At 41.1% G+C, this 25,823-nt stretch overlaps 1 protein-coding gene and 1 long non-coding RNA gene across 2 annotated transcripts; both read left to right on the top strand.

Moving 5' to 3' along the window:
* Window positions 1-1,251: 1,251 nt before the first annotated feature.
* Window positions 1,252-2,218, top strand: LOC309374416. Its single transcript, XR_014170577.1, has 2 exons — window positions 1,252-1,453; window positions 1,995-2,218. It is a non-coding gene; the product is annotated as an uncharacterized lncRNA (long non-coding RNA).
* A 4,275-nt stretch (window positions 2,219-6,493) lies between these two features.
* DTD1 (D-aminoacyl-tRNA deacylase 1) lies at window positions 6,494-25,437 on the top strand. The gene is made up of 5 exons (XM_081917933.1): window positions 6,494-6,623; window positions 9,148-9,238; window positions 10,744-10,979; window positions 15,551-15,648; window positions 25,262-25,437. The coding sequence occupies exons 1-5, from the start codon at window positions 6,581-6,583 to the stop codon at window positions 25,415-25,417; spliced, it is 624 nt and encodes a 207-aa protein (XP_081774059.1). The 5' UTR covers window positions 6,494-6,580; the 3' UTR covers window positions 25,418-25,437.
* The last annotated feature ends 386 nt before the right edge of the window (window positions 25,438-25,823 follow it).

The raw sequence follows: 25,823 nt of genomic DNA on the forward strand, positions 1-25,823 counted from the left end.
CCCATTGACCTATTTCTGAATAGACTGGTTAAGATTGCACTGTTGTTGATCCACTTTCTCCTTAGCGGCTTTCACAGTCATCTGATACTGACTCCACAGTTTGCTGCAAAACACTTTCCTCCACTGTAAGTTTGTTTGAGCTGTCTTGACCCCGGTGCACACCTGTAATACGACCAGCCTGTCCATGAGGCAGACTGAGGCAGCTGCCTTGGGCAGCAAAATTCCAGGGGCAACACCCCATGCTCCCACCTTACCTCAACAGAAGCAAGAAGCAACAGCTGTGGCTTCCAGTGAGATCTTGTAGAGCCCCACAAGATGCTGCTTCTCACTTCTCCAGCAGCGGAGTGGGTGGACAGCACCTGCAGCAGGAGCACCAGAGAAGTAAGATGTGGCAGCAGCTAGCAAGTTCTTGCAAGAGCCCTGTGAGGACCCACCCAAACCCAGATGCTTTTGCCTGAGCGAGGCTTAAGTGGGGTGGAAACAACAGTATGTTGACATTTAGCTGCGGACATTTGGATTAGTTTTCTTAGAAATGCTTTTAGAACTTTTGTTCCCTGACAACTATATTCTCCCCAGGAAACGAGACCCTTATCAGAAGGGGCTCCGGTTTTCTCTTGTTTTTGCTTCTGCCATTTGGGGCCAGGCGCGGTGCTGCTTAGCCGCAGCTGCCATTAAAACATTCGGCGCCGAAGTCTATTACTACTATTAAATTCGTTGGCCGCTTTTTATCTCGCCCAAGGCAACCCAAAACGGCTTACGACCCCCAAATCCCCCGCGCAGCCCCGTCAAGAGGTTTATTGAAAAGACAACGAGCCTTCGGAGGCGCCGCTGCCTCCTTCCAGGTGTATCTGCAGGAGGAGGAGGGAGGAGTTCTTGGTTTGGCTGTTTGTGCTTTTATTATGTACTTTGCGGTTTCATTCTGTATTTTATGCTGGGAACCGCCTTGAAATTTTCGGATAAAGGGCGGTATAAAAGAAGAAGAAAAATCATGATTGCTGGAGATCAAAGAACCATCAGACCATCATCTCGGCCGCGTCCGGGTCGCAGGGAAAGGCCAGCGATTGGCTCCAGGCGCAGCCAATGGGAATGAAGCATTTCGCCCGGCACGCGAAGGGGCGGAGTCACGTCCGAGGGACCAACGAGCGAGGGAGGCCAGAGGGGCGAATAAAAGGACCGGAAGTGCGTAGCGGGGAGCGCGGGCCTGGTCCTCCCCCGGCCCCCATCTCCGTCTCCCAAGTTCCGGACACTGGAAGGAGCCCTTCCAAGAAGAAGAGGTCGCGCGGGATGAATCTGTGGCAGGCCTGGAAGGCGGTGAGCAGCCGGCCCGCCATGGTGTACACCTTCGGCGTGTGGACGATCCTGGGCTCCATCTACATCTACACGTATTCCCGCGTGGCGAAGGAGAAGGAGGCGAAGGAGGAGAGGGAGAAGACCGAGGAGGAGCGGGTGCTCGGTAGGACCCTTCGCCTTCGTAGGGGGACCTCTGAGCATGTGGAGAATGCGCCTTGCTTGCTTCACATATTGATGTTGTAAATGTCCCAATGCTTTCTTCTGCAACAGGAGAAGCAGCTTCCCAAAGGGGGCGGGCAGGGGGCGGGGTACGCCCGAAGGTGAAGGTCTGCAAGCTCGGAAGTTGTGCAGAACTTCTGCCCATTGCCACACTAGCTAATGGGTGTCAAATTAAATGCGCTTGAATTATTTATTTTTGAATTGTTTATTGTCTGGGACCAACTTAGTGATAACTCCCTATATTTCAAAGTAAGGTTTTTGGGCAGAACTTGATGGCAGCAATCATTAGTGCTGTGGCAATGCACTTTGAAGTGTCCTTGTGTAAGTTAAATAAGTGTAAAATAATCCATTCATTTTTTAAATATATTGTCTCATCCATCACAATGCTTCAAAAATGATAAATAGCAAAAAACAAATAGTTTTTTCTCTTAGGAACTCTTATGAAGTGGGACTTTTGCCTTTTCTTTTCTTTTTTCTGCATTTAGAGAATGCAACTGGATTGACCAAATATGTTTCAGAAGATGGACGGAGGAAAATTGTTATGTTTAGAACAGCAGAGAAAGGCTTTACTTTCAACATGACGACAACTTATAAACCAAACTTTGTGCCACTGTCAACTCGACTGCATAATTACATACAGTCATATTTTGATGATACTACCAGATCAGAAAAATAAATGTTTCTGAGCAAAAATTCTCAAGATACATAAGATGTCAGTTATGTTTTATATTTTCTAAACTCACATGAAACCCAGTCTGAAATAACAGATATGTTATCAGCAGTTGCTTTGATAAAACAATGGGTTTTCTAGACTGCCTCACTGAATTTGAGTTTTTTGTGACCTATTAAAATTTGATATCTATTGGAACATTATTATTATGGGGTTTTTATATACTGTGCTGCTTTTCAGCTCAAATCTCCCCCAAAACACCTGTTAATAGAATAAAATGTACAAAATAATCAAAACAACATAAGATAGCAAAACCTCAATAAAAGAGGAACAGAAGTGTTCCTAAGCTTTCATCACCCCTATATCCCACATCTTTAGCACCTGAATGAGGTGTGGGGAGGGGAGTTACTAGTGTTGATGTTTTTATTACGTATTTTTGGTTTTATCATGTGTTTTTATGCTGTGAACTGCCCCTCCAGCCTTCTGGATGGCCTGCTCATAGAAACCAGGGCAAACTGAATGTGACTGGGCAGCACCTAGGGTGGCCAGGTATCCTGTTTTGCAGAGGACAGAGCTCTGTTTTGAGGGAATTCTTTTTCCCCCCACAAAATTTTTTATTAGTTTTCACAATACACTAAAATAGAATCAAAGAGATGAGAGAGAAGAACAAGAAAAGACACATAATAAAGCACAGAATTATGTGCATATAGTCCTCTATCATAATTATAGCTGAATCTTCAATCCACAGACAAAGAAGTGAGTTTTCCCAGCTCTCAGCAGGGAGCGCTTCCCCCTTCCTTAGCCTCACACCCTGAGGAAAATTCATTCTGGCCTGTCTCTCACACAAGTCCCTATCTTTGATCCATCACCTCTCTGTATGTAAATCTTCATTTATCCCAAATATAAATCTTCAGAAATCAAAACATATAAGAACCAAGTTAATAGAGTGCTATCAAATATTAACAATCATAAAACAAAGTAAAGGAGAGGGAGGGAGGAAATTAAAGGAAAAAAATAGGCTTCCACTTTTCCACCTGCCAATTATTTGTATATCAATTATTCAAAATATTTAACATATGCACTCTAGGAATATCCAGCTTTTTTCCATTCGGCTAATCCCAAATTTTCAAAAGAGTATGAGGAAATACGGTAAAAGATCATTTTCAGAGTTGGTTACATTATAGGCAATTACATGAGATGTATAAAGAAGATAACAAAAAAGGATTTAGTTACACCACTTCTAGATTTAAAAAGGAAGTAATAGAAGGGAAAGTGAAGTTGCTGAAGGGTGCATATAGTATTCTGCTAGAATGGGAAACAAAAGATGAGGAAGTGAGATCGGTCGTGATCAAATGGGCACAAGAAATAGGACATAACATACAATTTGAAGATTGGGAAAAACTGTGGAAAACAGATTTAAAATTTACAGATTGTTCTCTTCTGAAAGAAAATTATATGAAAATGATGTATAGGTGGTATATAACACCAGTACAGATAGCAAAAATGTATAAAACTGGGTCAAACATATGTTGGAAATGTAAAGAAAAGGAAGGGACCTACCATATGAAGAGGGACTGCAGAGAAATTTTTAAAAAATGGGAAATGATATACAATGAGTTGAATAAAATGTTTAAAATGACATTTATTATAAAAAACAGAAGCATTTCTGTTAGGGGTTGTAGGACAAGAACTGCCAAGGGAAAAAAAATATTTATGTATGCTACAACAGCGGCAAGAGTTTTGATTGCCCAAGGATGGAAGAATGAGGAAACCCCGACAAAAGAACAGTCGCAAGAGAAATTGATGAACTATGCAGAAATGGCGAAATTGACATGCAAATTGCAAGACAAGGACAACTGTGACTTTAAAGAAGAATGGGAGCCTTTTATAAATTATTTAAGAAGACAACAAAATGAAATGGACTCCTTGGCAGGTTTTAAATAAACACACAGATTTATTGAGGGTTAACATAGTAGAGAGATATAAGGATGTATACAATTTTACAATATGCAGAGGTTAACGTTTTTAGAAATCAGAGAGGAGCTGAGGGAAGTCTTAGGGGGGAGGGAGGGGGGTTTGCTGGGGAGGTGGAAGGGGGGGAATAATTAAGATTATTTGTTTTGATAATTTGTTATGATGAAGTTGTTAATTTATTTTTTTAAAAAATGGTAATCCCAAATTTTCGTCCCAGGCACCCAAAATTCTTTTCTCAATGTGGCTCTTCATTAACTACTGTTACCTTCAAATGTCCAAAATAATATTTTTCCAGTTCCTTGTGGCGAGTTTCTCTTCATTGGTTCCAACAAAGCTCAGAAACATAGTAATCCATATTTGTTTGCCTGTAAAATTATTAAATCATTGTCATTTTTCCTTTTTTCAATCTTTGATCATTTCAGTCTCTAGAAGATGGGAGACTTTTTCTGTTTGTATATTCATTGTTCCACAAATCTCATTAGACACAGCTTTGAAAGCACATTCAATGTAAAAAACAACTATGCTTTGATCTGTCTTGTGCTCTTCTTGCTGCAGATTCCATCATCAGCTCCCACCTTTCCAGCAGCCATAAATGTGTTTCCTCAGCTAGTTCCTGTTCACCGTCTGCAGGTTCTACATCTCCCATTCTTATCTGTAGCCCAGTCTCCTTAACCATCTTTTAAGTCCATTAACTGCATTTTAAACAGGTCTTGGGTCTTGCATGAGTTCAAAGATCAGGGATGTTTTTCGTGTAGCCATGATTTAAGGCTGTCTTCGCTTCCCTGCATCATGTGAGACAGTAAGAAATTCCCACTTTCGTTTTTCATCAGCTCAGCACAAGGAAACAAAGATTTACAAAAGACGTAAAAAATAAGTTATATGCAATTCCAGTCCATTTTAATCTTTCCAGGCAATAAGTTATTTAAAGCTTGAAAGGGCTCTGCCTGTTATCCAATACTGCTTTTAGCCACCTGCAGCCTTTTCGCCTCTGTGTGTTATTTAATTGGCAACTAGAAAATCCAATTTCTTTCCAGTTGGTGCTCGAGCCAGTATATTTGCCTCACTGTAGATGTTCTCTCCTCCCCAGAGATTTTTCTCCCTCCCCATGATGATGATGTCTTCAGAATATCTGAGGCTGTGCCCTTCAACACCCCATTTAGTTCAAAGGGGACTTATCTCCTGACCACCTCTCATCACTACTTAATTATCTCTGCTAGCGGGAGCGCTAGCAGACGATATCTCAATTTGGCATATCTCCAGTTGGAATTTTGTTTTAAGCGAATTCTTGGTTGAAAAGAAGAAACTGTAAGAAAGGGAGAGCAGGGGCCTTGTTGCTGGTTTGGAGTTTATCTGCTACAGTGGCTACTCATGCATCACCAAAATGAGCAAGGTTTATATGTGCTATTTTTTTTATATTTAGAAATAATTTGCTGATAATAAAACTGGAAATTCATCTCAAACCAGTTGTTGGCATAAGACTGTCCTGGGAGACAATGGAGTGTGCCTCCAGGGGTGAGGTGAGCTGGAGAATCACAGTGCAGAGACCGATAACTCTAACTGTTGCCTCCCGCGTTGTTTTTGCTGTGTCAGCAGGAGCAAAAAGTGCCAATTATGAACCTCATGTAAATTAGATTAGAGGCTGGACTGAAGCAAGTGTCCATCCACCCTGTCCCCATAGAAAAAAATTCTCAGTTTCAGAGCTCAATCTGCTGAAACTGCTCCCCTGCATACAGAAGCCTTCTACCCCATTCACATGCCCACAGACCTGCCACACTTTTTTAGTGTTTCAGTTTTGAAATGTTGTATTCCCCCTCTATGAAATAAGATATGAGTTAGAAAAAGAGTTAGAATATGAGTTAGATATGAGTTAGAAAAAGCAGGGAAACATGTTGCTCACTTTTCCCCCTTTTCCTTTGGGGTTGGGTTAGAGACTGCTAGGATTATATACTATTTTTTCCCTGAGGGGGACTCAGTGCATTTTACAAATAAAAATAAGAAAAACGGAAAAATTGCAAGTAAATATTGAAAGAATATTTCATATATATTTATACACACACACACACACACATATACATATCATACAATCACAGAGTTGTAAGGGGACCCAAGGAGCATCTAGTCCAGCCCACACAATGCCGGAATCTCCACCTGCAGTCCCTGATCCAGTTGGAAACTGTCCTCCAAAGCCGCTCCTCTTCAGGCGGCGGAAGGGCGGCCCGGAGGGGCGAAGCCTGGCGACGCCTCCCGGGCTCCTCTGGTCCGCTCCTTCCGTCCCAGGCGACCCGGAAGTTGGCGAGGCTGCCTCCTCTGCACTTTGCCGTCGCTCGCAGCACCAAGTCCGCTTCCTGCCTCTCCCGGAAGTGGCCTGACGCCACTTCCTGCTCCGCCGGCCGGGGTGCCGGCCGACTCTCCTGAGGGCCCGGAGCCATGAAGGCCATCGTCCAGCGCGTCGCCCGGGCCAGCGTGACAGGTGCCACGGGAAGCGCGCCTGGGCTGGCCGACTGAATCCGGCTGGCCAAGAGGCTTCGCCTTGCGGGGGGCGGGGAGTGGGGAAGGGGCCGTGGAAGAGCCTGGGCTCAGTCTCCAGGGGCCTCTCTGGACCGGGCGGGACAGAGTCCCTGCCTGAAACCCTCCAGGGCTGCCGGCACTCGGGGTAGACAAGCCTTTCTCAACTTTGGCGGGGGGGGGGGCTGGATCCCCCTCCACCTGTTGAACTACAACTCCCATCATCCCTAGCTAGCAGGGCCAGTGGTCAGGGATGATGGGAGTTGTAGTCCCACAACATCTGGGAACCCCCCCCCACCAAGGTTGAGAAAGGCTGAGGTACGCAATACTAAGCTGAATGATCAGACTCAGCATCATGTAGTTTCCATGTTAATAAGAAGTTTAATCTTGTTCATTTGGGCCTTAATAGAGTTTCCTATTCTGCCACAGATGTTAAAACATTTAGTTTAGCTGTTGCAGTGATCACTTGCCACTGTAGTCTTAAAGGGCTACTGTGCTCTCTACATTTCATTTCCCGCTGACCTCGGCATAAGGCAGCTTCCCATCTGTGTTCCTAATAGTGTAGGAAGTTCCTTGAGGACATGCCGTGCCTTTTAATCCCTGTGGTTCTGTCTGCATTGCTTTGGCAACAGGAAGCTGGCATGGAAGGTTAATTAATTAATTAGTTAATTGCATTTGTATATCGCCCTTCATCCGTAGATCTCAGAGTGGTTCACGACATAAAATTACAATATATATAAAAAAGACAAAATTAAACCAATAACAACCCACCCACTCCCAATTTTCTCCTGTTTTCCCCCTTGCGTGAATAGGGCAAGCTGCTGGATAGCAGTTATAGAGTCTTGATAAGCACAGGGTTGCATCCATATCATCTAAGCAGACGATGTCCTAGACGTTGTGTGAAGAGCATCCCAAGGTGCCATAACGTTTAAGGAAGCAATCTTTAAATCCCAGCTTGGCCTTGGTGGGCCTGAACTGAGTGGTGGAGCTGCTGCCACTTGCAAAGCACTCCTGCTCACAGTAGCCATGGTTGAAGCTGGGAGAAAGGCAATAAAGCTGCCAATTTTTTTAATTTTTTAATTTTTTAATTTATTTATTTATTTATTTATTTATTGCTGTGTGAGCTACAGGCTGCTGCAGCAGAATGGCCAGAATTTGCCCAGTAGCTGGACTGGCTTAGGATCCCATGGGTTCTTGGCCCAGCTCCCACCCTGGGGGGTACAGGTGTACCCCACCTTTTAGGACAAGCCCTCACAACACATTTGAGCATATTGACAACTAAATACATCAAACTAAAAAAAAAAATCCCTTCCAACTCTATGATCCTGTTATCTTTTCACCCATACCTCTACTGACCTCAGAAGTTGTAGTTTTGTTTATATTATGTTTTTATGCTATGTTTTACTGCATACTACATACTGTTAGGCCTATAGACAATTTAAAAATAAATAAAACATAGCAGGCCAACACCAAAAAAGCTATAAAGTCTCTAAGGCCTCTTAGGAATTCAAGAGTTATAATCATGAAATTGATTAATTTGTTGTACAGTGGGGCTCACCCACAGCATTGCTATGAGCCTGTTAGGATAGGCAGGGTGTAAATGTAAGAGAATAAACAAATATGCACTATGTATTGTTGCCAGATTGATTAAGTATGAATCCTGTACATAAAATACCTCATGCAGAAGGAGAATTTTGATAGATGTATTTTTTCTTGCCATTCTAAGCACTGTGAGAACTTTATTAGTAAAATGTCTCCCTTTGTTTAGCTGTAAGAGTACTCTGCTTCTGTATTGAATGAGGCAAAAAACCCCACAAGAATGTGCACGAAAAGACTGATTCATAAATTGAATTATATATGTGAATTATATATTCAGCATAAAATGCTAATAAGCAAAAAATAGGCAGAGTAGCTAGCATAAAGCACCCATTTCCAAATACATCCTTCATCAGTGTATATACATATTGCTGTAAAGCCAAACACATAAAACAAGAATTAATATCTGTTCAATATACCATCTATAAACATTTTAAAACCATAGGGTAGGGCTATGCTGATATAAATAAAGCATCTATTACATACCAATCTGGGGCCAGATCACATAGCCATTTGGCAAAGTAAAAAAAAAGTGTTTCCAATAGCGTATGTATGCTTGTTCTTTGGGTCTTGGGGAGGAGGAACACAATGACTGTTTTCTACTTACACTGTCGGACGCAGTATGGCTCTGAATAGCAGTTGCTGGGAATCAAAACTGGGCAGAATGCTGATGTGCTCAGGTTTGGCTGGCACAATTCCTATAAGCATTTCATTGGTTGCTGTGAGAGCAGGATCCTGGACTAGATGGGTCTTTCACTAGTACTTAAGGGACAACAAACCACTGGCAGTAAGTTGGTTTCTTAGAATCAGAAACTTTTAAAACTCCCTATAGTTTGCTAGGATATATAATTGCATGTGACAAGTTTAACCTATTTTTAAAAATTCTCCTGCAGTTGGTGGGGAGCAAATAAGCTCCATTGGACAAGGCATTTGTGTCCTGCTGGGTATCTCAGTGGAAGACACTCAGAAAGAGCTTGAGCACATGTAAGTCAATCTAAAGTATAAAACCTTTTCTTTGTATTGTGCTTATATAAATTTTACTAAATTTTTAACAATTTTGCATACAAATGCTAATTTTGTTTGTTCACTCATATGAAATATCCAGTCTGGCTTCTAGTCAGGCTTCTGAATTAACTAACAGTACGCTTCCTGATGATGTTAGTTACTGAGCTAGGATATAAGGGCTCAGGCAGTCCTTAGGACAGTCTTTCTCAACTTTGTATCCCTAGCTATTGTTGGACTACAACTCCCATCATCCCTGGCCACTGATCCTGCTAGCTAGGGATGATGGGAGTTGTAGTCTGACAGCATCTGGGGACCCAAGGTTCAGAAAGACTTCCTTAGGGTATCCAGGACCCAAGTTGTTCAGAGCTTTGTATATTAATACAAGGACTTTGAATTTGGCCTGGTAACGCGTGTGCAGTCAGTGCAGATGTTTTAGTAGAGGTGCATGCTGTCAGCTATTTGTTTCTCATCAATCTAGCTGCTGCATTCTACATTACCTGGAGCTTCCGGACCAGGCCCAAAGGCAACCCCACATAGAGCACATTGCCGTAATCTAGTCTTCAGTTTACTAATGCATGGACTGCAGTGGCCAGCTATCCCAATATGACTAGGTGGCAAACCGGATGAAGCTGGTAAAAGATACTACAGGTCACACAGATCAATTGGGTTTCTAATTACACAGGAATACCCTCTTGCTATATATCTGCCCCTTCAGCAGGAATGCAACGTTGGCTAGTCCCTGCATTAAGGCACCTAATCCATGATTTTCGCAGCCGTTCCCAGTTCAGCTGGTAAGGAGAATTAGAACTGGGTGTCATTGGCATATTTACCACATCATGCTCCAGCCTAATAACCATTCACAATGGCTCATGTAGGAGTTAAATATTACTGGGAATGAAAGAATGTCTGTGAAACTCCATAGTAGAAGTGCTGGGGGATGAAGAGCAGTCCTTGAATGCTACTCTCTGGACCCAACCATGCAGGTAGGAACAAAGCCACTGTGATACAGTGATTCCAAAACCCATTCTGCACAGTTGGTCTGGGACGATGCCATGGTCAATGGTACCAAATGCTGTTAGGCAGTGAGAGTAGCAGGGCCACACTCCCCCCACATCACTCTCTTGATAAAAGTCATCCATCAGGCAACCAAGGCTGATTTCATTTCTGAAACCAGGCCTGAACTCAGGTTGAAATGGATCCAGATAAACCTTTGATTTCCTGGATATGATGACAAAATATGGAATCTTCAAGGTCTATGAATCTTTTCTTTATTCCATATTTTAAGGCTGTGGTTCCCCAACCCCGCTTCATATTTATGTGGAATTGTAAGAATGATCTTATTTTGAGACAGGGACCTTTCTTGTCTTTTGGTTTTCAACTTAGGGTTAGAAAGATTTTAAACCTGCGTGTGTTTGAAGATCGAAGTAGCAAACACTGGTCTAAAAGTTTAATGGACCTTTCATGTCTTTTGTTTTTCAACTTAGGGTTAGAAAGATTTTAAACCTGCGTGTGTTTGAAGATGAAAGTGGCAAACACTGGTCTAAAAGTGTAATGGACAAGCAGTACGAAGTGCTCTGTGTCAGCCAGTTTACTCTTCAGTGTATCCTGAAAGGAAACAAGCCAGACTATCATATGGCAATGCCTACAGATCAAGCAGAGACTTTCTACAACAGTTTCCTAGAACACCTTCGCAAATCATACAAGCCAGAGCTTATTAAAGGTAAGGTCAAATTAAAGAGTTGGATAAATGGGGAAAGCTTCCTACAGCACAATCCTATGCACGTCTATTCAGAAGTAAGTCCCACGGAGTTCAATGAGTCTTACTCTGAGGTGAATATGTGAAGAATCTAAATATACAATAAAACATGTTTGCCTTTTGGTAGTTGCTACTTTTATTTTGCCTTTTCCTATCAGTTAATGGGATAATTATTTCCTTAAATATGTGGATAAGGACCAGGAAAAGTACAATGGCTCCAGAACAAAAACAAGTAGCCTTTTTGGTCTGTTAAAACAAAATTCACAGGGACACTTGAATAACATTGCTTTGTTAATAAAGTGGAGTATCTGCATATAGATGTGCTGGATGGGAAAATGAGTGGAGAGACAAGACAGAAGCGAGTCACTGCAGATTGCAAGAGGGAGAGGTCAGAAAAGTGTGCAGGAAAAACTGAACTTGTGAAATGACAAGCCTCCCTCTCCTTTCTGCCCCTCTAAAGCCTGCTAGAATTGAGAGCTCGGTGTGTGCTCTGCCATAATACTGCCTTGGAACCCTGGCGCCTGAGAGCAACACATAGGCATGAACTCTTAGCTGACTAGGGCTAGCAGTAAGGCTGAAGGAAAGTAACAAGACTGTTGCTTGATTTCCATCAGCTTCCCAGATGTCATCTGCACCCGATTCCTCTCCCTCACAGAATAAAGGACTGGTGTTTGTGTATGAGCTTGGCTCCAGAGAATGCGCTTCCTGAGGCAATTCCTTGCTTTAGCTATGACCTCCCCCCCCCACCTCGATCCTCTTCTTGTCTTCATCAGAACCACCAATGTTTGCAATAACTTTCAGGTTACTCAAAACTTTCAAGATTCATGCTCTCTCTCTCTCTCTCTCTTTTAAAATTAAAATATGAGAAAAAGATGTTTCCAGGTCCAAGCTCAGGTTAGTCGTTTTGGTCTTAAAATGGTAATGGAGGGAAGCTTTTGTGTTGTTTAGAATGGTGCCCCCAGATTATACAGAGGTCCACTGGAACACAAGACAAGATTCAGTCTTGCACCAGTGGCTGTGATGGACCTTCCTCTCCCTCTCCAGCAGCCCTGTGTTGCCCAGTCTGCATCAGAGGGAGGCTGCTGTGATGGAGAAGAGCAAAGGACATTCCTGTTTGTGTGTGCAGTAGTCTGTTGCATAAGTGGGACATAACAGTTGGATATCACTCAGCAAAGCGAAGATATTGCCATAGATATACTAAAAACAAAAGTTATCCATGCGGTTAATTAATTTATTGATTAATTAAAAGAATTTACATATACAGTATTGTCTTTCATTTCATAATTAATCAGTTCATGTAGTTATCTGGAAATTTATGTATGTATCTTTGTACTAGATTCTTTGCAATTTTGGAAGTGTTTTCTCCAACCCTTCTGCACTGTTGTCTATGACAAAATGTGAGGTGGCTCAGAGGTAGATCAGATCAACACTAACCAATACTGTTTGTTTTCTTTTCATGGACTAACAACTGGTTATATATCTTCAGAAAATTCTGGCACTTGATTGTATGTTCAATCCTGTTCCTGAAAAACTAACTTCCAAATTAATTTGCTTATAGATATTGGAGGGAAAGCAAATGTTGAAAGAATCCCTCTATCTCTTCCCCACCTCATTAGAGAAGAAGCAGTTGGAGATTTGGAATGGCGGATGGTTAGCTGGGAAAGCTTCAAGTCACAAGAAAACCTTGATCAAAAGTTAGGAAAAGGGGATAGCTCAGTCGGTAAAGCATGAGACTCTTCATCTCAGGGTTTAGGGTTCAAGCCTCCCGTTGGGCAAACAATTCCTGCATTGCAGGGGGTCAGACTAGATGGCCCTCATGGTGAGTTCCAACTCTGCAATTCTATGAAACATGTAGCTTGGCCCTCACTAGAGATCTCTTGTGCCTTTTGCAGACTTCTGCCTTATAAAAAGGCATCACTTCATCCCTTGACAATGCTCTATACCTTTCTTTAGAAGTAGCATATTACCACCATGCCATTCTGTTTAATATTGTCATGTTTTATAGGAAGCATTTGTGCTTGAATGGGAGGAAATAAAAGAGTGGATAGATAAAAATGTTATGATTCAAAATCCTGATTGGCAGTGCAAAGATATAATCACTTACCATTTTTCCTTTAGAAAGGAGCAGTGCCTGGTAGGGTTTAAATCAATTTCTAAACTGTCAGCTTCTTGTGACCTACTTTGTATTCAATGCAATGTAGTTATAATGGAGATAATGATCTGCTGAATATGTGGATTGAAGCTTTTAGACATAAACATGTTAAAATAAAAGTTCTTGTAAATTGCCCAGTCTGAAAACTAAAGCATCAAATGGAACTCTTCTTATTCACTTCAGATTCTGTTATGATTAAGAACCAGTCTTTAAAAAGTATCACCAGGTAGTTGTGGAGGAATTATATTCTTAGTTTACTTACTAAAATCTTTGCCAAGACACCAGCATCTTCAGCTTTTTTATTACTGTTAAAAGATTTGTAGCTCTTAAAGTCAAAAAGAAAGGGGGAGTAGTAGTATATGAGAAATATAAATACAATGCATAAACTTTTAATTGAAGGAGCAATATTGTCAGTTTGGCAGAAGGAAAACTGTACTGCCACCTAGTGATCACTTGGCCAACAGCATAGCATCTTAAGCTAAGTGAAAAAATATTTCCTTGGAAAGAAACCTCAGCCTGCAACTTTACTGTTTTATCAATGGTTACATTAGACAAGGTTTCAAGGGCTATGGATGTATTGAGGCAAAAATTGGCAAGAAGCTGGCTATCCCTGTAATTCTTTGCCACCCCTATGGATGGGGAAAATGCTCTTTCAAACAGCGTCCCATACCTACAAAAAATGTAAAGAAAAAGAAGGTACCTTTTATCATATGTGGTGGTCATGTAAGGCAATAAAGGCTTTCTGGGAAATTATATATAATGAACTGGAAAAAAAAATGTTTAAAATAACTTTTGTTAAAAAAAACAACCAGAAGCCTTTTTATTCGGAATTGTAGGTACTGACATCCCAAAGGAACAGAAAAGACTTTTCATGTATGCAACAACAGCAGCATGGATGTTACTAGCCCAGATAAGGAAAGAAGAAAGAGTCTCTATCAGAGAGGAATGGCAAACCAAGCTGTTAGACTATGCCGAAATGTCAAAACTGACCGGAAAGCTCAGGGACTAAGAAGACAAAAACTTCAAGAAAGAATGGGGAAAAAATTATAATTTATTTAGGTGACCACTGTAAGCAGATGAAAACATTAGCAGGATTTAATCTCACTTGTAATGTAACAAATACTATTTGTTACATGGATTTGTTACTATTTGTTACATGGATAGATATAAAATATAGATTATGAAATAATATGCACTTGAAAATGACGGTGGAAGTCTCAAGATTCAGAGAAATCTATATGGCTATGTATTTGGTATTGTTATAAATTTATATTTGTAAAATCAAATAAACATGATTTTTTTTAAAAAAGGGAAGGAGGGGAAACTGAAAGGGAAACAGGCAGGTATTTGAAACTGTTATTGCGAAGGCAGACACCACTGTTACAGAGAAGCTAGCGGAGGGAGTGTTCTGCTATTGGAGGGGAAACTGAAAGGGAAGGCAGGCAGGCAGCAATTATATTGTCCCCCGCAGTTTGAAGGCTGTGACTTGCCTGCTCAATTTATTTGAAACTGTTATCACAATGTGGATTTAATATTGATTTTGAATTATATATAGCTGCCCAGAGCGGCTGGGGAAACCCAGCCAGATGGGTGGGGTATAAATAATAAATTATTCCAGTTACAGATAGGTAGCCGTGTTGGTCTGCCATAGTCAAAACAAAAAAAAATTCCTTCCAGTAGCACCTTAAAGACCAACTAAGTTAGTTCTTGGTATGAGCTTTCGTGTGCATGCACACTTCTTCAGATGAAGAAGTGTGCATGCACACGAAAGCTCATACCAAGAACTAACTTAGTTGGTCTTTAAGGTGCTACTGGAAGGAATTTTTTTTGTTTTAATAAATTATTATTATTATATATATCAATATTTCACCCAGCCCTACTGCTATAATCTTAGGCTAAAAGGCTATAGAAAAGATAGTTACAAAACAAGTCCTTTGGCACACTCTTTCAACAGCGGGAGATCACTCTGATTCTTGAGGCTGGTAGGTGGCTGCCTGGGCTTCCATGCCCACAACACATCCAGTTGGTAAACGACCCTTTCCTTTGAAGTCTGGCATTTTGCTGCCTGGGACTGTATAAAAAAACAGTCTCTAGCCATCACTGTGCCTCCCTTCTATGTTCTCAGCAGTGAGCCAAAGTCTATGTCCAGGTGCCAGCTCCATGCCTGGGTCAAGGCAAACCTGTCCTCCTGTTGACTCCATTATCAAGGCCACCCGGCAGAACCCCTGTCTTTTGCCACGTCTTGTAATGGGGCTACATATATAGCAAAGAAGCATTGGCAGCAGGTGCACCGTGCAGTGACTGCTGTCTGCCACTATAAAAACCAAAGGTGGGTCTTAGGTAAATGTCCTCTTCTTCCCACTCAACTAATTTAATTTTTCAGATGGCAAATTCGGTGAATATATGCAGGTACATATTCAGAACGATGGACCTGTGACTATAGAACTGGAGTCTCCTGCCCCTCCCATTGACCCTAAGCAGGTAAGTTACATTGACGCTTTCCTTCATCTGACGTGTATCTTCTTCTAAAAACAAGACTATGATCTTGTGTATATATTACTGGTGTCATTTTCCAGTTTTTGTTTTATATGCTGATATAGAAAATCATCAATTAGATGATTCACTCATACTTATGTATCAATACAGTTTATGATATGTTTGTAAGTGGGTCCATATGTGAAATGCCTTGATAGAACCTGAGTTGCATGTGAAGATAATTGGAAAGAAAATGCCATGAGAGAGTGCTATTAAGTTGAGAAGATCAAACTATTAAATTGTTGTTTAATGGTAATAGTTGTTGTAGTAATGGACCTGGTATTTAATGGATACCCATAAAATCTACAGTGTGGATTGGGATTGTTTCTAAAAATTGGTACTACTTTTGTTTTTATTAGTACTACTTTTGTGGCATCTGAGAACAGAAATATTTGACATGTAGCCATATATTTCAAAAGAGATGCAATACATCGGATTCAGATTTTATAAAACTTTCCCAAAGATGTTAATCATATTTTGTGAAATTAAAATATTTATCCAGTAGATCCAAAGACAGCAGGTGTCATTATGTTTCATTTTGTTAGTTCACCCACTTTTACCTCTTTTTTTTTTTTTACTGCAGTAAAAAGAAATGCTTGTGTGGTCTCTGTACCTAAGTCTCTCTGTCACCATATGCTTCCTTTTGTTCTATTTTTATTTCTCATTGCTGCTCTTATGCTGTTTGCATATCTGTAACACATTGCACACAAATCAGTACTGTTTTCCTGTAGGAAAAGAGAACAAATAAGGGAATAATGTGCAGGTCTCACAAGCAAACGGAGCGTTTTTACTCAGATTTTCTGGAAATGACATATTCTCCCCTATCCTTTTGAAAGCGACTACATTCCTTGTAAAAGAGAACTGACTTAGTGTGGTAAGATGAACCAGGAAGTCAGTTGAAATCTCAGGTCAGCTGTGGTTTCACTGAGTAGTTTGCCCAAGGTTACTTGGCAAAATGAAAATGAAAATAATGGCCTGCCTTACAGGGGTTGGGGCTTTGGTTATAGGTTACTGACATAATGTGTGCAAAGCAATTAAGAACACTATATGCATAGGTAAAGGTAAAGGGACCCCTGACCATTAGTTGTGACCGACTCTGGGGTTGTGGCGCTCACCTCGCTTTATTGGCCGAGGGAGCCTGCGTACAGCTTCCGGGTCATGTGGCCAGCAGGCCTAAGCCGCTTCTGGTGCACCAGAGCAGCACACGGAAACGCCGTTTACCTTCCCGCTGGAGTGGTACCTATTTATCTGCTTGCACTTTGACGTGCTTTTGAACTGCTAGGTTTGCAGGAGCTGGGACTGAGCAACAGGAACTCACCCCATTGCAGGGATTCGAACCACCGACCTTCTGATCGGCAAGTTCTAGGCTCTGTGGTTTAACCCTCGCCACCCACGTCCCAGCGTGCATACAAAGGCTGTAAATCTACAGTTAGTTCTGTTGAATTTGTTGGCACTTACTTCCAAGTAAGCATGCTTAGTATCAGTGTGTCAGTATTAAGGCCAGAAGTGGACCCTTTCAGAATTGTAGATGATGATAGTATATAGGGATACCAATTGGCTTTCTTAGGACTAAAGATTCCTGACCCAAGCCTTCCATTATGCAATCTTTATTAAAACAGATACAGGAGCAGTTAAGATATAACACCAAACAGTGTTTTGAAGTTGCATGAATAAGCAATTGAGAAAATTCAGGCTCTCCTACTCCCCCTCCTCCTTCCATTGCATGCAATAATTCTCTTCCTTCTATCCTGGTGTGGGGGAAACCATGCCTTGCTGTTTGATGTGAAGTGGCAATTTGTGATCTGCTTCAAAGGCAGTGGACATCTGTTTGTGAGGTTGAAGAGGGAGTTTGTGAATCTAAAGTTCCCAGCTGGCCTGATCTGCCCTGTACAAAGACACAGCAACAAGGAGCCTCCTAACATAGGTGTGTGATCCATATAGGCACAGGTAATTGCCACCCTCAGTAGGACCTACTAAATTAAAATTAAAAGGTAAGGTCCAAGCTATCCATATTGATACTCTGCTGCTAGGGGCCCATAGAGCTGCTAGGAGCCATGGATACATTTGCAACCTGGAAAAACTAGTGGGCACCACAGTTTTGTATGCACTCACACCACTCTTCTTTCACCAGCAATAAGGCTTGGAGAAATATCATTTTTCAAGCCTAATGTGGGGAGGAATTCTCCTGGAGAATGTAGCACTAATCTTCCTCCCCAGTGGCAATATCCAGGAAAAGCGCCTCCCCCTACAATCACAGAATTAGGCTAGAAAAAAGCCTTAATTGGATCCAATTATTGGAACCAATAAAAAGGCTTTTTTCAGCTCTTAACTGCAGCAATAAGGGCAATTCTAGATGGGAGTAGTAGCTGGGGAAAGAAAGAGTAATCCTTTACTTTCTAGCTCTGTCTCCACCTGCAAGTATCCTTCTCAGATGTAACTTGGCTTCAAACAATCCTTCTGTTGGCTAATTGCAGCATGTAGCTGTTTTCAGTGAGGTTGGGGGTCACAGAATTGTAGAGTTGGAAGCAACCCCAAGGGTCATCTAGTCCAACCCCCTGCAATCCAGGAATCTCAACTAGATCATACTTGACAGATGGCCCTCCTATCTCTGCTGTAAAACCTCCAAGGAAGGAGAGTCCAGCACCTCCTGAGGGTGTCTGTTCCACCGTCGAACAACTCTTGCCATCAGAAAGCTCTTCCTGATGTTGAGTCAGAATCCCATTTCTTGTGACTTGAAACCTTTTGGTTCTAGCCTCCAGAGCAGGAAAAAACATGCTTGCTTCACCTTCCATGTGACTTCAGCCCTTTAGATTTTTGAAATTGGCTCTCATACCTCCTCTCAGTCTCCTCTTTACCAGGCTGAACATACCCAATTCCCTCAATTGTTCCTTAGAAGGTTTCCAGACCCTGGATCATGTTGGTTGCCCTCCTCTGCACGAGCTCCAGCTTGTCAACACCCTTCTTAAATTGTGGTGCCCAGAACTAGACACAACATTCCAGGTGTGGTCTGACCAAGGCAGAATAGAGTGGGAGCTGTATTTTTATTTAAATTGTAGTAATTGGGCAGGATTCAACATTGTGCTATGGTGAACACAATGAAATTTAGTGTGAAAATTGCAGCTTGCCAGACAGAATGACCCCCCCTCTCCCCCATACACTGTTCTGGAGGTTCTTCTCACTCCCCACAAGCCAATTTTGGGGAGCTCCTGGGGTGAAAGGGGGCAAAAACCTCATTGTGCAAATAGAAGTCCTCATGCAGATGAATTTGTTCTAAAGTCACTTCCATGGCTCTATGTTCTTTTTGTAAAGTGTTTTGACTTTGAGGTGTTTTACAATCAAGTGGGATATAAATTGTTTGAAATAAAATAAATAACTAAAATTCAATTTAGTTCATGCTTTCTGATTCTGCTTTGTTGGCTAATTGAAAACTATGGTTTAACAATTCAAATATACCATATCACAAGTTTCCTTAACCATGGTTCATTGCAATGTGAGAATGAGCCCAAGTGTTTCTTCTTTACTTTACAACTTAGTATGATGGCGCTGAGCACACGATTGATTTTACAGCATATTGAGAGGGGTGATGTTGTGGCAAAGCCTTGGCATTGTTGGCTGCTAGAGTGAGTGAAATTGTGGACACGGTGGCAGTCATTGTTCATATCCAGTGAATGCATCTGACTTAAGAACATTAACCAGCACCACATTCTCACTCATACTTGGGAGGAAGCCCCCTTGAACAATACATCTGAGCGCAAGGGTGTGGTTTAGAGGGTGGAGTGTTGGACTCGGATCTGGGAGGCCAGGGTTTGAATCCCCACTCAGCCATGAAGTTCACTGGGTGCCCTTGGGCCACTCACTTCTTCTCAGCCTAACCTACCTCACAGGGTTGTTGTGGGGATTAAATGGGGTGGGGGGCGGAACCATGTACATCACCCAGAGTTCCTTGGAGAAAAAGGTGGGATATAAATGCAACAAAGAAACAAATAATCCTAGGCTTGAATCATCCTGCAATGGTAGGGAAATGCTCTTCAAGTCCACCCAAAGAAATTAGATGGGGGGGGGGAGAGAGAGAGGTTGGTCTGCTGCTTTTTTTTTTTTTTTTTTTTTTTATAAATATTTTATTAGGTTTTTAATAAACAAATTTCCACTTTCAAATACATACTTCCATGAATCCAATGGACTTCCCCCATCTCCCGAGCACTGCATTCCCTGTGTAGCCAAAACCTCAGCAATTTGTTGACTTGTTTTGTACATAACAATATATCTTCCATTTTATCGTGTTATCTGATGTGAACATTTCGATACAATTGCATTAATTTTTAATTTCCACACAATAAAAATATTTCGTTACCTCACTTCTGTCTTATAGTGTCTTATTTATCAATTCAGAAATTTGCCGATACTGAAGCTATACCTTCCTAGAAAGGAGCATTTTTTAACATTCATACAACTTATAATGCTTTTTCAAATAGTCCTTAAAATTTTTCCAAACTTCCTCCGTTTCTTCTTCTCCCGAGTCTCGAATTCTGCCAGTCATTTCAGCCAACTCCATATAGTCCATCAGCTGCGTCTGCCATTCTTCCAATGTGGGTAAATTTTGTGTCTTCCAGTGCTTTGCCAACAGAATCCTCGCTGCTGTAGTAGCGTACATAAAGAAAATTCTATCTTTCTTGACCATCCTCTGGTCTACCATGCCCAGAAGGAAGGCCTCCGGTTTCTTAGGTAAGGTGAATCTCAGCACCTTTTTTAGTTCATTATGTATCATTTCCCAGAAGGCCTTCACTTTCGGGCAGGTCCACCAGAGGTGTAAAAATGTCCCTTCCTCTTCCTTACATTTCCAGCATTTATTGTCAGACAGGTGATATATCTTTGCAAGCTTGACTGGGGTCATGTACCACCGGTATATCATTTTCATAATGTTTTCCTTCAAGGCAGTACATGCCGTGAATTTCATTCCGGTGTTCCATAACCTTTCCCAGTCTTCAAACATAATGTTATGCCCCAAATCCTGTGCCCACTTTATCATAGAGGATTTGACAATCTCATCCTGTGTGTTCCATTTAAGCAGCAAGTTATACATTCTCGAAATTAGCTTGGATTTTGGCTCAAGCAACTCTGTTTCTAGTTTCGATTTTTCCTCCTGAAAACCCACTTTTTTGTCTGCTTTAAAAACTTCCTGAATTTGAGCATAATGCAACCAATCTCGCACCTTGTTTTTTAACTTTTCCATACTCTGTAACCTCCATTTATCTCCAATTTTTTCAATTATTTCCCAATATTTAGGCCAGTGGGCCTCCATATTGAGTCTTTTACGTGCTTTGGCCTCCATCGGTGAGAGCCACCTCGGAGTTTTACTCTCCAATAAGTCTTTATATTTTGACCAGACCATGAAAATTGCCCTTCTGACAATATGGTTTTTGAACAATTTATGAACTTTAACCTTGTCATACCACAAATATGCATGCCACCCAAAAGCATTATCAAATCCCTCCAGGTCAAGGACATCGGTGTTCTCCAATAAGATCCAATCCTTCAACCAGCAGAGGGCTGCAGCTTCGTAATATAACCTCAAGTCCGGCAGGGCAAACCCCCCTCTTTCTTTCGCATCTGTTAGTATTTTAAACTTTATTCGGGGCTTTTTGCCCTGCCAGACAAATTTTGACAAATCCCTCTGCCATTTTCCAAAACATTCCACCTTATCCACGACCTGGAGGGACTGAAACAAAAATAGCATTTTCGGCAATACATTCATCTTTATGGCAGCTATTCTGCCCAACAAGGAAAGTTTTAATCTTGACCATGTTTCCAGATCTCTTTTTATCTCTGCCCAACATTTCTCATAGTTGTCCTTAAATAAATTCAAATTTTTGGAGGTCAAATGGACCCCTAGGTACTTTACTTTTTTGACCACATTTAGTTCTGTTTCTTTTCTGAACTCCTCTATTTCAGTAGTTGTCAAGTTTTTTGCTAAAACTTTAGTTTTTTGTTTATTCAGCTTGAATCCCGCCACCCGACCAAAATCAGAAATTAATTCTAACGCTCTTTTAGTACTAGAGGCTGGCTCCTGTAATGTTAATACCAAGTCGTCTGCGAAAGCTTTCAGTTTATATTGTTTCTCTCCGACCACAATTCCCTGTGTCAACTGGTCGTTTCTGATCATGTTCAGTAGCACCTCCAGAACTGAAATAAACAGCAGAGGAGATAGAGGGCACCCCTGTCGTGTCCCTTTTTCAATTTTAAACTCCTCTGTCACCACGTTGTTTACTATCAATTTGGCCTTTTGTTCTGAATAAATTGCTTCTATTCCATTTTCAAACCCCCGCCCTACTCCCATCCTTTCCAAATTTTTCTTCATAAACAGCCAAGAAATGTTGTCAAAGGCCTTCTCCGCATCAATAAAAATCAACACCGCTCTTGTGTTTGAATTAATCTGTAAAAACTCCAAAATGTCAATGATGTTTCTTGTGTTGTCAAATAAATGCCTACCAGGGAGAAAGCCTGCTTGGTCCTTATGAATAACTTCATTTAAGACTTTCTTAAACCTACTTGCCAAAATGTCTGCAAAAATTTTATAATCCACATTTAGGAGTGAGATAGGACGGTAGTTTTTAAGTTGAGTTTTTTCAGATTCTAGTTTTGGGATCAACGTGATGAAGGCTTCTTTCCACGTTTCCGGTGCCTTCCTCCCCTCCATAATCTGATTGCAAACTTCCAACAATGGTTGTGTCAATGAGTCCTTCAGTACCTTATAATATTTGGAAGTAAGCCCATCAGGTCCCGGAGATTTGCCCAGTTGGAGGTTCTGAATGGCGCATTCAATTTCTTGGGTTGTAATATTACAGTTCAGGGTTGCTCTCATTTCCTGGGGTATTTTTTGTAATCCATTAGTTATGACAAATTGGTCCACCTCTGAGCTTTTTTGTGGCCTTTGAGAATAGAGTTCTTTAAAATATTTCTGGAAGGACCTTCTGATTTCTTCGGGTTTCTGAACCATTCTCCCTTCAATCTCTAGATTTGTAACTGTGTTAAGTTTTTGTCTCTTTTTCAACTGCCAGGCTAACAATTTTCCACATTTGTTTGCAGATTCAAAGGATCTTTGTTTCATTTGTTTAATTTTCCATTCCACCTCTTGATTTATCAGTTTCGAATATTGTGCCTGGAAAAACTTCACTTCTCTCAATACTTCCTTCGATTTGGGCCTGGATCTCAGTTTTCTCTCTCCTTCTCTTATTTTCTCCAAGATCTTCTCCTTCTTTTCCTTCCAGAGTCTTTTTTTAATCGTGTTCTGTTGTATTAGAAACCCTCTTATCACTGCTTTGCTTGCGTCCCAGATTATTCTTTTTTCCACATTTGTCTTTAAGTTTATTTCAAAATAGTCCTTTAAAACTTTTTGGGCCTTCTTAACAATCTCCTGATCTCTTAACAAGGCGTCATTCATTCTCCATCTGAACGATCCGGTTGTATTTAGTCTCAATTCCATTCTCAAGGCGTTGTGGTCGGAGCAGGTTTTTGGGCAGATTTCCACTTTTCTGGTCTTAGGTGCCAGCCCTCTAGTTATCCATATTTGGTCGATTCGCGTCCATGTCATATGGGCCTCAGAAAAGAAAGTTCCTTCTTTCCCTAGAGGGTTCTTGATCCTCCATATGTCGATCAAATCCAAATTGTCAGTCATTTCAAAAAAGGTTTTTGGAAGTCTGCCATCTTTCGTTATATTAGCACTTTGTGAATATGGTCTGCTGCTTTTAAGAGATCCATCATGAATGAACATTTTGAACTCATTGAAGCTTATGTGATTTACATTCTCTGTGATTCGGCCTTACCTTGGTAACTGTTGCCAAGGGAGCTATGTACACAAAGAACAGTCATTCTCCATGAGAGTGCTAAAAGTTTTAGGAGCCTCGTTTAATTTTTCTCTTTCAAAGCAACCCAAACTCTCTTATTCTGATGAGATTCTTTTAATCTATTCTACTGTGTTTCAAAGACATAGTTTACTTCCCTGTGAAGTTCACACCAATTGAAATAGATTTGAAAGAAAAAACTCTTCATGGTCCTTCTAACTGGAAATGCTTCATTGTGATGAAGAGTGATGTTCTAGGAGTGTGGTACATTTTCAGTACATGCAGTCCTCCTTGAGGTTCCTCTGCCCCAGGTATCATCATTTGTACATTTTCATGTACTGAAAATGTACCACACTCACTTAATACTCCTAGAAGAGGAATACTAGTTTGAATTTTTAATGCCCATTCTGCAATAGATGTCTTAAACTGATCCAGTTTGTTCTTAAGGAAATCAATCCTCTACTATTTCTGACCCATATTTTGGAAGCGCAGCCTGAGATAAGGAAGCAGGGAGGGGCTGAACTCTCAATGAGTCTGTTGTGCTTTTAAACATCACACAGCCTTATGCAGCTAAATAGGTGGTAATAACATCATTTTAATTATGTGTGATTGTTGCCAGTTAATTTGTGCTTTGAGTAGGGGTTTATGTTATCAGTTCACAGGAACATCTTGACTGGAGTAAATTTTGAAGTTCGTATAAATCATTTTTAGTTTCTTGACAGGGCACCTGGGGATGGATTTGTCCACTGAGAACATAGATAGGCAAATAATGTCGGTGTATTGACTCCACGGTAATGTCAGCTGCCTGTTAGACTAATTGAAATCATTTTGCATGGTGATGTCTTAATATATTCAAGGACAAGATAAACTCAGAAGAGAAGGGAATTCATACTTTCCTTATGTCTCTGTACTGGTATCCTGACACCCTTCACAGTCATCTCAAGCTTCCAGTCTCTGCTAGCTATTAAACCTCTTTGCTTCTTGCCTGACTCTAGCTCCTTGCTTGTCTATTGTTGCACACCTTTTTGCATTTATTTTTTACAAAAACAGAAACCTTTTACTCTGGTACCTTGATATAGGCAAAATGTGAAGTTACTTTCTCTGTCTTATTTTGAATAGTCTCTGGGGATAAAGTGGACCTCAGCACAGATGTTTGGTAGTTTCAGTGTTCATATCAGCAAAAGTAAATTGCACCCTTGTAGCTAAGTAAGTAAAGCACAACTTTTTAGAAAATCCAAATGGTGGGGTAGAGGAAGGAAACATCACAGGACAACTGGCCCCTTAATTGTTGAGGAATACAAAGAGTATGATGTGACTCAAGTTTGCTTTAAAAAAATGCTAATAACGTTTTACAAATATTTCAAACAGGTGCTGGAAGGGTTAACACCTGTTACTTAAGATGAATGTCCATGTTACTAAAGAAGGCTTATACTATTGGAATACTGTACACATGGTAATTTCATTATATCATGCTGTAATTTGTGTTTGTAATTCATTTTTTAAAAGACAAAGAATGTGTCTTTTGCACAAATCCCAAGGTTCCGTAGCAGTAGGTGATTCTCGGCAGAAAATTAGATTTGGTGCATAATCTTCCTAAGAGATGCCAAAGTTTAAAGTTTTTTGTTTTTTTAATGCTGTGGTCTGTTCAAAGTATTTTCAGTGCTTCTGAGCTGCTTCGGTCTCCAGTGTGCATTTATGAAACTTCTTGTTTTGTTTTTCAGCTGGCAAAACTTGAGAAACAGCAGCAGAGGAAAGAGAAGACCCGGATGAAGGGACCCTCTGAATCAAGCAGAGAGAGAAATGTTCCCAGAAGTAAAAATGATCCTAGTGCAAGCAGTGGGGCTGAGGGGGATGTGTCTTCGGAAAGGGAACCATAACTTATGAAAAGCAGGTTCAGGTATGGACTCTTCTTTTCCAGCTAATATCTTGAACTCACTCTTTGCATGCTTCAGTTCAGGGTGAAGGGGAATTCATAGGAATGCATAGTTCCTAATATTTTCAATTATTTCCTTGGTGCTTAAAAACACTGAGCTACATCATGATCAGCTCTCATATAATCCAGGGATGAGAAGAGGGTAAGTTGGTCTTCTGCAGGGATGTGGGATCTGTGGCTCTCCAGATGTTGCTGGTCTACAACTTCCATCCTCCGTGACCACTGGCCATTTTCACTGTAGTTGATGGGAGTCTGGCAATATCTAGAGGGCAACAGGTTCCCAACCCCTGGTCTATTAGTTTGCCAACTAGCAGCTGCTAAATGCTGAGATTCTTACAAACAGTTGACTT

Source organism: Podarcis melisellensis, assembly GCF_964234715.1.
Source record: "Podarcis melisellensis genome assembly, chromosome: 7".
Classification (NCBI taxonomy): Eukaryota; Metazoa; Chordata; class Lepidosauria; order Squamata; family Lacertidae; genus Podarcis; species Podarcis melisellensis.

What these genes read in the sequence shown, in the direction of transcription:
- DTD1 (XM_081917933.1), top strand. Translation starts at nt 6,581, where the DNA reads ATGAAGGCCATCGTCCAGCGCGTCGCCCGGGCCAGCGTGACAG. An exon ending in CAGAAAGAGCTTGAGCACAT is followed by an intron (nt 9,239 to 10,743) that starts GTAAGTCAATCT and finishes TTTTCAACTTAG; the next exon opens with GGTTAGAAAGATTTTAAACC. An exon ending in CAAGCCAGAGCTTATTAAAG is followed by an intron (nt 10,980 to 15,550) that starts GTAAGGTCAAAT and finishes TTAATTTTTCAG; the next exon opens with ATGGCAAATTCGGTGAATAT.